The sequence below is a fragment of the Hevea brasiliensis genome, unplaced genomic scaffold (genome assembly GCF_030052815.1).
Source record: "Hevea brasiliensis isolate MT/VB/25A 57/8 unplaced genomic scaffold, ASM3005281v1 Scaf252, whole genome shotgun sequence".
NCBI lineage: Eukaryota > Viridiplantae > Streptophyta > Magnoliopsida > Malpighiales > Euphorbiaceae > Hevea > Hevea brasiliensis.
Genome location: NW_026614754.1, coordinates 52,409 through 64,914, shown reverse-complemented (window position 1 = coordinate 64,914; position 12,506 = coordinate 52,409). Strand labels below are relative to the sequence as shown.

The following is a 12,506-nucleotide window of genomic DNA, read 5'->3' as shown; positions in this document are numbered from 1 at the left end:
GTCCGGGGAATTGTTTTTTGAGCTGGCGAAATGATTTCCCTCCTGCAGCTGCTTTCTCTGATATTTCAGTATTCAGAACCATTTATATTCAGCTTTGCAAGAGCAGGTCGCCTACGACCTGATTTCCTGCCAGCAGCATTCCCCAACCTCCCTTTTGGATTGGCTTCTAGCCAACCTTCATCTGATGCTGTTTCTTCAACAACTTCAACTGCAACTGTGGGCCTGTATATAACAACATTATCTTTTTCTTCTGATTTTTCATATTGAACCATGTCTACCGTTACTTCTTTGTTGCCACTGGCCAAAGACATTGCATTTTCCAATCTTTCATGGAGCATGGCATCTTCAACCATTTCATTTTGATGGCCTTGAGGGGCTTTATCATTGATCTGCAATGCCTGTCAAATTTTAATACAAGGAAAGATCAGTTGCTATTTTCTCTCTAATTAGCAGAACTATTATATCAAAGCTAAGACTGTAGATAGCTCAGAAGATGCTAAATTAAGTAGACAACACCGACTTTGCTCAAATGACATTTTTGAGGAATTTAAGATGCTCAGCAAAAGCAACAATCCAAGATTTCAGGTTTTTAGGGAACTCCAATTTACAGAACTTCAATACAATGTCAGGTTTCCCCTTCTTTTTTTCCTCAATTATGGGCAAACCAACGTCAACCTGATGTAACTCTTGCCGTTTATGAAACTGTATAAAAAGATGATTGGACAGATGTCCAGGTGCCAATCTGAACTTAACAACTCCATGTTGATTATCTGATAATTTCATTAGATTGGTGGGATACAACAGTCTTCAAAAGAAAAATTAGCAACAGACCAATAGATTTTGACCTCAAATTCAAGGAAAAAGATGACTTAACAAGAAACTGTCAGACCAAGTTGCGTTTAGAAGTTCTAATAAACAAGCTGTTGGAATATATGGCTTGTGGGAACAAGTCTCACATCAGCAGCATACAAGGAAATTAAAGGGCATTTAAGTGTTGGCAAACCAAACCAACAAAAGCAATATATACCACCTTCACACGCTGCTGTTTCTTCTGTGCATCACTTCCTCTAGAATCTTGATCAGGACTGATGTAATCCAAGAGGTCTGATACACTGCAACAAAGGGTCACAGATTTTGGTACCCCTAGCTATAGTTGCTGATCTAAAAACAAGTAATGTGGAGAATACCATATCAATACCTAAGGTGACCTTTGCTTGCAATAGATGCATCTGGCTTTGGAGTTCCATTTCGTGCTGCTTCTTGCTGCTCTAGAGCCTTGGATTCAAAGTATTCAAGCCATGCAGCAGCACCCTGCAAGAGAAAATGCAGCACCTCAATCAGTATCAGATATCACTTTCTCCAACAGATTGATCCCGAGTAGCCAAGACTGCATGACATTAAAACAAAAAATGCTCTTTACAACCACTACGTTACCCAGCCCTTAGAGCTGGCCAAGGAAAAGGTACAGGGGCTGGACAATCCACAGTGATAGTGAATGTCATGAACTCAGCTAGTCTAAACACTTGGAAACCAAAGCTGGACACTGATGGACAAGTCAACATAGATCACGACCATGCATTTTCAGGTTACCTGAGTACGAAGATCCTCTGGTCCAAGTTTTGCTTGAAGTATCTTTAGTGCAGTTTGCTCATGCTGAACACTGAGCGAATATGCTTCCATCAATGACAGAGCTATGGCTATCGCATGGTAGCTTGCAGCTGTCTGTCAGACAAAAAGCAAATAAGCAAACAAAAATTAGCCTTCATTCCTTCTTATAAAAAGTTTAGCTTAATAGAATATTATCATGCAGGAGTTTACTCAAAGTTTTTGTAAGAGAGAGAGAGAGAGAGAGAGAGAGAGGGAGGGAGGGTAACCTGCATGTGATCCACTCCTAATAATCCCTGATTGCACTTTAGAGCTTCATGCAGAAATCTAAGAGCAACATGAACATTTCCCATGCCCTCTTCCATCATAGCCACGTTGATGTAGCAACAGTATTAGGATGAGACAGTCCACAGGTAAAATGAAGAAGGAACAAAGCACGGTTCACATATCTATCAAAAAAATTAGAACCAATCAAGGGAGCCAATGAAGTACAAAAAACAAACAACAAAAATTTTACAGGAACTCAATTAAAAGAATAAACTAGAACCACATAGCTTATTCAATCAAAAAATTGCATCTAGCAGAAAAACAGTTCTCATTGAAATAATTAATTACAACATAAGGGTGAAGGGACAGATTCAACAATGAAGTTCATTTGAAGAACTTCTGTTTTTCTGGCATCATTAATTATAGTCTAGTTAATTCAGTAATTAAATGTGCAAAGATGATTGGCAAATAAAGAAAAAGGTAAATTACTAAAGACCTGGCTTAACATATGCCTTTGCCCCTACTGATTGAAAATTAGTTAATTTAATCATTATACTACCATTAGTAAAAAAATTGCAAGATTTTGAGGAAGTAAAGTGTTTATAATGTAACAATTCAGGGACTTAAAGTGTGATCAAAGTTTAAAATTTTCAAGGAATAAATTGTAGTATGTTTAAAATAACAGGGACAAGTGTAATTTAAAAGAAAAAAAAATGTCTTATACATGAAAGACTAAAGTGTAAAGTTGAGGAAAGAAAATGTATGTCAGAACAAAACTCAGGGGAATTTTTGTAGTTTACCCAAAGAAAAAAGTCCAGTGCATATTCAATTTTACTTGCTTCAAAGCCAACTCAATATGTTGAAGACGATAATAAAACACAGAAAGATCTCCATAGCTTTTCATTGTATCTGGATGGTCAAGCCCAAGTTCCCTCTCATTAATATCCAAAGCCTTTTGCTGATATATAGTTGCCTAAAAAAAGTAAAAGAAATAAAATAAATTAACTAGCAGTTATATCCTCAATCAATCCCTGGAGATGCCAAAAAGAAAATCAAAATGGTGGAAACCCACCTATAAACATAGTTAGAGCTCATGATAATTTCACATAACTAAAACATTTAATATTTTGAACTAAATTGCATCGATGCTCAAACATGCAAACACCTACCATATTAATAAGAAACTGACACACTGCAGTAACTTCTGAGATCTACTCTGATTCTTGAATGGCCATTCTATAATTAGAGATATTAAGAACTTGGAATCTTTTTTACATCCAATCATATACCAATTAAATGCACCATTTTATGCTTCAAGGGAAATAATAATTCTAATGATTTAGACAAATGCCTTTGCTTGAAGGGAAATAAGAATGACCCAAATCAAATTCCTAAAACTAAAGCAGATACATGGCAGAGAAGTTTTATTACCTGATCAAAGTCTCCAGTGTGGTAAAGAACTACAGCTAGAAGACTATAAGCATTTGCAGTAGTCCGATGATAGGGACCACATACAGCTATCATCTTTGCTAGTGCCTTCAATGTAAATAGACATATTATGAGAACAATGAGTGTCTAACTTAAAGGGATTAATGTAGCATTTATGTATCCATTGAATGAGTTAACACCTTTGTTCCATAATTAACAGCATCCTCCAGCTTTCCTTTATCAAGAGAAATCTTGGATGACTCCAATAAATTTCGTCCGTCTGCTGAAGAGCATCCTACATGCTGTACAGCATAGCATAAATACCTCATTCATATTGAATTTACTAATAGCTCACTAAGAATGAAATTTTCAGATTGACAGATGACGAACTCCAACCTTACACACAGGAACCATGCTGATGATGTCAAATTTCCTGAAAGGGTTTGGGCATTCCATATCATAATCTCTTGGAACTAACTCCAGCCCCACCTGGAAAAATTATTATTAGTGAGAACCACATTTCAAATATATTCAGCAGCCAAAATCAATTTTAAAAAGGGGTACCTCATGGCAAAGTCCTCGAAGAATTGATAACTTTCTCAAGTGGAGAAACTCATCTTTTAATGTCCAACCAAATCTTCTAGAAAGAAACGTTTGTAACCAATGCAATTTGAGAATATAATCATCCTTCATATTTTGGTCATTATCTTCCATATTACATGATCCAAGTAAGAAATTTAGGGATGAAGCTACGGCTGCAGATAGGTCTGCTACATTCTCCACAGATGCAATAACTGCTTTCACTATGTGCTTGAAAGCTCTAGTAACCATCTCATGGATACGAAGTGATTGTATATGAGGAAGCTTCTCTGCCAGTTCGACCTGATTACAACAAGATCAGAACCAATAAAATTAGAATATTTTACTTAAAACATATGAAAGCATGAAAATCTTCAATGAAATAACTCTTTTCCAAAAGGATTTTACACTACATAAGGATATATTCAAAGGATTGCAACAGTTAAAGATACCAAAATATTTATCAGGCAGTATGCTTCCCAGAGAAATATTATGACTTGTATGATATGCTTTGATTTAGCTGGTTTGCACAAAATGAACTCACTAAATATAGCATACAGATATATAATATGAGAGTCAGACACATACTAACTCAACACGCCTACACAGAATACTTACCACCCGGCCCAGAGAGCGCATCTGTAGTCCCCTTAAATGCGTGAAGTCAGTCAGTGTATGTCCATCAACAGGGGAAAGTTCTAGCGAGCCAAAGGCTGTTACCTAAATGATGCATGAGATCTAGATCATAAATCATACACAAAACCACATAAAAGTTATTGTCCTAGAGCAATTGACTGTATAAACAAAGTATTACCAGCTTTGGCAAAGCAATTTCATTATAATATCCATATGCCATTTGAATAAGCTCATCCACTGACTGTTGCAAGAAGTAAATCCAACAGATAAGCAGAAAAAATTTGGTGCTGCAAGAACTACAGGCAGGGACAGAAACAAGCAAAAAATTTATAAGGAAAAAGAGACTTTCAAAAACCTTTAAATGAAGGCCAGTTCCAGATTCTTTCAGACGGAAGAAGGCTTCTTCAGAAATCAATTCCTTCAATTCATTCTCACTGTTGGAATCTCCATTGCTATGCTGTCCTTCATCAGTTCCCACATTTAGTCTGCAGGGGCCAGTTTTAGTTTCTTCCTTCTCAAGGGTGCCATTCATACTAGTTTTTTTATCCCTCTTCTTCAAGAACTTAAATTCCTTTCCAAGACCTTTTACAGCATGCTCAGTCTCAGTATCCTCCTCAGAGTGTTTAGAATCAGTATCTGATGGAGTTTCCTGCTTTTGCAGATGTTGCATCCAACATGAACCCAGTTCCCATCTAATGGACCTTTCAGAAGCAACAGGCATCTCATCCAACTTGGTCAAACTCTCTTTAATTACTTGTCGAACAAGACACCTAGATGCTTCTGAATCATCAAAGGAGTGGTGAGGTGACTGACTTCCAGATGATTCCTTGACACAAGACTGGTAAAGCACAACCCCTAAGCTGAAAAACATTTATCACCCTAGAAGTCCATAGTGAATTATTAAAGCACATGCATTCAAGAACAGTAAATAGAAAGCATCTTACACTCTCAATAAAGCGGCAAAAAACTTGTTGTAAAAAACTACACCCACATAAAATAAAGTACACAAAATTTAACGTGATTCGGCGTAAGCCTACTCCACCACACAAATCTATTATCAAGGAAAAATAATTACAACCACCAACCACTAATTATTTTTCTCACCCTCAAAATCACTCAAATAAAACTCACGGAATTCAAAACTCCTTTCCACTTTATGTGCTCTCTGCAATACATTCCATATAATGGCCAACCAACTATTCATATATATAGGCCACTAAAACTTAATCCTTTTAGAACTCTAATTATTAAACTTCATAATTTAAATTCTACTAAACTTCCTAAACTAATTATACTTCCTAAATTAATTATACTTCCTAATTCCAATTGGACTTGGACTCTAACAATCTCCACCTCCAAGTCAAATGGAATTAGTCTTCACAATTTCTGCAAAAGTCAATTTTCTCTTGGGTACTTCCTTGCACTCTTGATTGTTGATGTTGCCTCTTGCTTCCACTTGCATTCTTCCAATCAATGTGCTTCCTTCCAATTTGTAGAGATTCTTTGTACCAATCTTCTCACCCTTCATGATCACAAGAGCACCTCGGCTAACTCTCATGACTCCACCATGAATCGAACACCCATAACCCAAAGAATCCAATTTACCCAAGGAAATTAAGTTCCTTTCAAATTTAGGAACATATCTCACTTCATCGAACACTTTTACTTGATCACCATGCAGCTTGATCTTCACTCTTCCAATACCTTCAACTTCCATCTTGTTCCCATTGGCTAGCTTCACTTTTTCTCCTTTCTTTTCTTCAATCACATCAAACCACTCCTCCTTTGAGCAAATATGGAATGGGCAAGCAGAATCCATTAACCACTCATCTTGTAATGAATCTTTTGCCTTTTCCTTATCATCATCCACATTCAAACATTCACTATCAATACCATCATCCATTGCAATTGCAGCAGTTCCTTCTTTTTCTTTTCCACGACTCCTTTTGAATTGTTTAAACTCTACAAGATCTTCCTTCATCTTCATACAATGGTATTGAATGTGGCCCTTCTCATGACAGTAGTAGCATTCTCTATCTTCATGGTCTACTCGTGGTCTCGAACTCGATCTATTATTTATTCTCCAATTATTTCCACGTGAATTGCTTCTACCACGATTACAACTAGCAACAAAAGCTCCACCTTCATTGCCACTACCTGTCTTCTTGAACTTCTCATCATCCAAGATAACTGCGGTAACCTCCTCCACCTTCAAAGTCTCCTTCCCAACTGTTAGAGCTGTCACCAAGCTTTTATAAGAGTGTGGGAGAGAGGTTAAAAAGCAAGAGAGCTTTATCTTCTTAATCAACCTTCACACCAACGCTAGTCAATTGGTTAATTAATTTATTAAAAATATTAAGATGATCCCTTACATCAATACCTTCATCCATTCTGAGTTGGTACAACTCCTTCTTCAAGTACAAATGATTTGTGAGTGATTTTGACATGTACAGGCTCTCCAATTTCTTCCACAATACAACAGGCGATGTCTCCTCCAAGACACTGTACTTCACATCTGGGGCTAACGTCAATCTAATCGTACTCACAGCCCTTTGTTGAAGCTCCTCCCAATCATTATCTTTCATGGTCGCTGGTTTCTTCTCGTTCAATGCTTTAATTAATCCTTGTTGCACAAGGACATCCTTCACGGTGCTTTGCCATAAACTGAAATTATTTTTTCCATCGAACGGCTCCACCTCAAATTTTGTGCTCGCCATCTTTGACATCTCGAACCAGACTCTGATACCACTTGTTGTAAAAAACTACACCCACATAAAATAAAGAACACAAAATTTAACGTGGTTCGGCGTAAGCCTACTCTACCAAACAAATCCACTATCAAGGAAAAATAATTACAACCACTAATTATTTTTCTTACCCTCAAAATCACTCAAACAAAACTTACGGAATTCAACACACCTCTCCACTTTATGGGCTCTCTGCAATACATTCCATATAATGGCCAACCAACTATTCATATATATAGGCCACTAAAACTTAGTCCTTTTAGGACTCTAATTATTAAACTTCATAATTTAAATTCTACTAAACTTCCTAAACTAATTATACTTCCTAATTCCAATTGGACTTGGACTCTAACAAAACTTTTACGACCTATCTTATTCTATTGGCTCCATAGAAACCTTAATCGCACATCTCTACTTAATGTTTCTTTTTTATGGCAACGTGTTATTTTACCTCCAAGTTTCATTGGTACATTCCTCAAATTAGAATTGAAAAATACTCTTGGCAATGATGTTCTGCAATAAAATCACCCTTATAGCTGATAAGTAACTAATCACATTCCATCACATTATGGTATAAGGGATCCAAAATCAAAGACAAACAAAATGTGCTTTCTTTTCATTAAGGATCACAAACACTTGAAAGTAGTTTCTCTAGTACTTCCCTTGAGAAGTTGTTATAAGACAAATCTAAATCTCTCAATTTGCAGTCATCGCTAGCAGAAAAAAGAAAATAACCTTGAAAACAATTTTTGGCTAAATTAAGATATGCCATATTTGGAAACATCTTTGTACCAATTTCTTCAAGCCAGCCATTGAAAGAATTATTCATAAGATTTAGGATCTCAAATCCTCTATTGTTCTCAAGCAACCAATTAGGAAACCTTCCTTTGAGTTTGTTGTGAGACTAGTCGAGTACTCCCAATTTGAATTGGTGAAAGAGAAACTCAGGAATACTGTCAAGACCACAACTTTGCATTATAAGAAATTTTAACTTAAATGTTGGAATCTAACTATTTTGATCAAATGCAATGTTGATGCCACTTAATAGAACCACCTCAAGGGTAGAATAATTAGCAATTAAATTGAAAGAGAATAAGCCCTCAAAAAGATTATTGCTAAGACTAATACATTTAAGGTTAGCTGGCCAAGATGAAGGAATATGGCCTGTTAATTGATTTCCACACACATCTAAGAATGTGAGAGATGTCAAATTGTCAAGGCATTATGGAAGACTGCCCCTAAATTTGTTAAATCTGAGATCTAACTCTTGAAGACTCTTCAAGCCACACAAACCTATATAACAAAGAATAACATTATCATCTCCATTCTATGTAACAAAATCATTGCAATTGATAATAACAAAATTGGAATTTCGCTACTTACTTTGATTTGGCAAAGAGCCATTGAGTTTGTTGTTGGATAAAGATAATACTTTGAGAAAAGGTGGAGTCCACATATATTCAGGAATACATCCTGTTAATTCATTGTGCTCCAAATTCAAAATCTCTAAACTTTTAAAAGTTGAAAATTCTGCATAAAGAAAAGTAATAGATTTAGATAATCTTACAAATATAAGTGAGTTGAATTTTAGAATTTAAAAGCACTGACTAAATTATATTATTTCATCTCAATTCACAACAATAAAATTAATAATTATAAATAAAATAATTTTTTATTATTGATGGGATTAGTAAATAACTTTGTTATTTGCCAAAAGAAATTATATTTGTTATTCTATATATATATATATATATAGATTTTTTCAAAGACCATTATAAATATTGTAATATTCTGCCCTTTACGGTAGAATTGTGAGATATTTGAGAAATACACTGGAGTTAAGATTTGAGAGTTCTGAGTGATTATATCTTATTTTTTTCATCATAGTGAAACTTTTCCTCTTGTCTTGCCCGTGGACATAGACCTTATGGTCGAACCACGTTAAATCATGTGTTATTCTTCTTTTTTCTATACTGTGTAATTGTGCGATTTGTATACATGCCTTAGATTTGCATGCCTACTATAACAAAAAGAACTCACAATTTGGAAAGCTGGCCAATCCAAGGTGGAATTTTTCTAGATAACCTATTGTCGCTTAGATCCAGTGCCATTAAGTTACGAATTTTAGAAAGCACATGGGGTATAGAACCACCTAAACTATTCTTTTCAAGAAACAAGAATCGCAAAGTTGAAGCGTTAAAGTAAGAAGGCATAAACCATATAAACTATTAAGTGAGAGTTTTAAAATTTCAAGAATGCTCAGATTAACATAGCTGAATCAAAATTGCACTTAATACCTTATTATTGAATAAGTCCAAAACAGTTAGCAATGGACTATTCAACTAGTCTACAACCATCCCACTGAAGTTGTTATTATTCATTTTAAGACCCTCAAGTCTCTCATGTTCATATTCTTAGGAAAAATGTTCCCTTGAAAATTGGTGCTTGATAGAATTAATATATCTAAATCGGTACAATTCGCAAACAAACTTCCAGAAACTCTTATGAGAACTTATTATGGACAAATCCAGAAAAGATAGTCCTCCTATCTCACCAATTGAAGAAGGAAGATTACCATCAAAAGACAAAACTATTCCTTGACATTTTTATAAAGGCTATATTTGGAAGGATTGAACCAAATTCCTTAGGGACTAACCAGTGATATTGTTTTTTTTTTTTTTTAGCAAAAGATTTTACTAGATAAAAAAGGATAGGAAAACCTTACTACAACACCAAGAACACTAAAATACCAAGACATTACAAAAGGCCAGCAACTTCAACACTATACACAAGCTAACTTCTTGATATTTAAATAAAATAATTTGTGATGCAACTACCAATTATAAAATGTCCTATCTTTGCATGAAAATTCAGGTAATAGTGCCATTGAGCTCCAAAAAGAATGCTTTTAAGGTTGCACAAGTAGACTAACAACTGCAGTAGCAGGTGCGTGGAAAAGCATCCTCGAAAATCTAACGCCTCATGAGCCTTCTGTTTTCATTGTTGTTCAAATCAAATCACCAATTGGACTGCAATTAAATGAAATATTTCATTCACATAGCAAGACCTTGAACCACCATTCCAAACAATTCCAAAAGAGCCTACAAGATATACATAAAGTAGAACCAATATGATAGCAAAAACCCAAAACTCCAAATAGAAACTAAATCTCTCCCTATCTCATATGCCTGTAAACTTGATAATTGCTAATATTGGTATTTCATAAAAGAGTTGTCAAAACAACCGTGTGTCCTCATGTATACAAAGATCCTGTTTATATACAGTGTACAGAATAGCTAAAATAAGAAAATCCTATACAAAGGAACTAATCTAGGAAATTTACATAAATTAAGGATCATGATTATAGGCAGAATATATGTTTTGACCTGAGCCATAATTATAGGCTAAGATTGCATAATTATGATGAAGTCAAATTATATAGATATTTAGGGTTGATATTCATTGCATCCTGTTAGCATTTAGCGTCTTTGACTAAGTGTTTTTAATAGTATTTTAGAAAACATGTTAATCCAATCCAATTCTTTGATTTTTATATTTTATCAGGTTTTTTATGTGATTCTAGAGCCAAAGATGAGTTTAAAAGAGATCTGGAGGTTAAAACGTAAAGAATAGAGGGCCAGAAGCATTACACGGGCCATGTAACCTACCCCGTGTAACTTCCTGGACCTCGTGCAACCTTCTGCACAGAAGAAAACTCGAAAAACAAAGCAACAGAAAGTTACATGGGGCGTGTAACACTACAATTCTGACTCGACTTTTCTTCCTTCCAATTTGGCTGGATGGACTTTTAAAGCTTTTAGGACTCTGAAATAAGAGTTTTTACAGCAGATATAAATATAATAAGTCAAGAATTGAAGGGGAGAAAAAATTTACATTCAAGAATGCACATTAACTTTAGAAGAGGCAAAGGAGAAACAAGATCTGCAAGATTGCTAGAAGGGATTTTCAACTGAAGTTTCAAAAGTCCAATGTTGTAATTCTCCATCTGGGTTCTTTCATTCTATTTCTTCTCATGTCTTTTCTTTATTTTATAAATTTAATTGTAAAACTCACCATGTGTGAGTAGTTTCTTTTTTCTAGGGTTAGGGATGTAGCACTCTCAATTTAATTATGGATCTTATTTGATTTTATTTAATATATTAGGTGTTGGTACCCACCTTAGTATTGATTCTACATATTAATTGAAGGACTGAAATGTGAAGATTAATATTGAAAAATCAAGATTTTGAACTTAGGATTCTTGATCTAGAGATAGGCTGGAATTCTATGTGGATCGAACAATTAATCAAAGAACATAATGGGTTTTAATTAATTTAATCGTCACGAAAGTAGGGTTTAGGTTAATTAAAATACACCTTGAGTGCCTTGAGAGAGGACTTAAGATAACTTTGAATTAATTTACTTCAAAGTAATAATCTCCCATGCATTGAATGAATTAGATTGATTCTATAATTGATTGAAGTGTGAATCCCTACCTCTAGAATGTTTTTATTAATTAATATTCAAGTTTTGTTAATTATTTTAGATTTTATTTCTTTTAATTTAGATTTAATCACTAGTTCTATACAATTTGATCATCTAGATAATTAAAGTCACTATAGTTTAGTACTCAACACGGTCTTCTTAGGAACGATACTCTACTCACTACTATATTACTTGTTCGCGATCTGTACACTTGCGGTGATTGTAAACCAGCAAACAAATTATAGGCTAAATCACTGATTTACATCCCCCCTCAAATTGATGCACATTGTCAAATTATAGGCTAAGTAATCATGGCGAGCATGTATCATCGATTTTGTGAAGAGATCAGCAACTTGATCTTGAGAAGGAACATGAAAAAGGTGGAGAGTCTGATCTTGTACAAGGTCACGAATATAATGACAATCTACCTCAATATGCTTACTACGTTCATGATCCACTGGATTCGTAGCTATTCTGATAGCACTTATATTATCAGCATAGAGAGAAGTTGGTTGATCAGATGAAACTCCAAAATCCAAGAGTAGTGGATGGAGCCAAACTACTTCTAAACTGACATATGACATGAAGCGATATTCAACTTCAGTAGATGACTTTGCAACTGTATCTTGTTTTTTGCATTTCCAAGAAATGGGGACTAAATCTAAGAAAACACACCAGTCAGTAGTTGATCGTCATGTGTCGAGACAACCTACATAATCTGCACCTGCAAAAGCCACAAGTTGTAATGAGTAAGCCAAA

At 34.9% G+C, this 12,506-nt stretch overlaps 1 protein-coding gene across 1 annotated transcript in view; it reads right to left on the bottom strand.

Moving 5' to 3' along the window:
* Window positions 1–12,506, bottom strand: part of LOC110659079 (protein REDUCED CHLOROPLAST COVERAGE 3) — a 32,600-nt gene that overhangs the window by 1,519 nt on the left and 18,575 nt on the right. Inside the window, 14 exon segments of the mRNA XM_058141844.1 lie at window positions 1–398; window positions 1,031–1,112; window positions 1,199–1,311; window positions 1,591–1,722; window positions 1,875–1,990; window positions 1,993–2,054; window positions 2,712–2,845; window positions 3,304–3,408; window positions 3,501–3,602; window positions 3,697–3,789; window positions 3,865–4,182; window positions 4,498–4,599; window positions 4,694–4,756; window positions 4,871–5,394. Coding sequence (XP_057997827.1) covers window positions 1–398; window positions 1,031–1,112; window positions 1,199–1,311; window positions 1,591–1,722; window positions 1,875–1,990; window positions 1,993–2,054; window positions 2,712–2,845; window positions 3,304–3,408; window positions 3,501–3,602; window positions 3,697–3,789; window positions 3,865–4,182; window positions 4,498–4,599; window positions 4,694–4,756; window positions 4,871–5,386 — 2,336 coding nt within the window. The 5' untranslated portion in view covers window positions 5,387–5,394.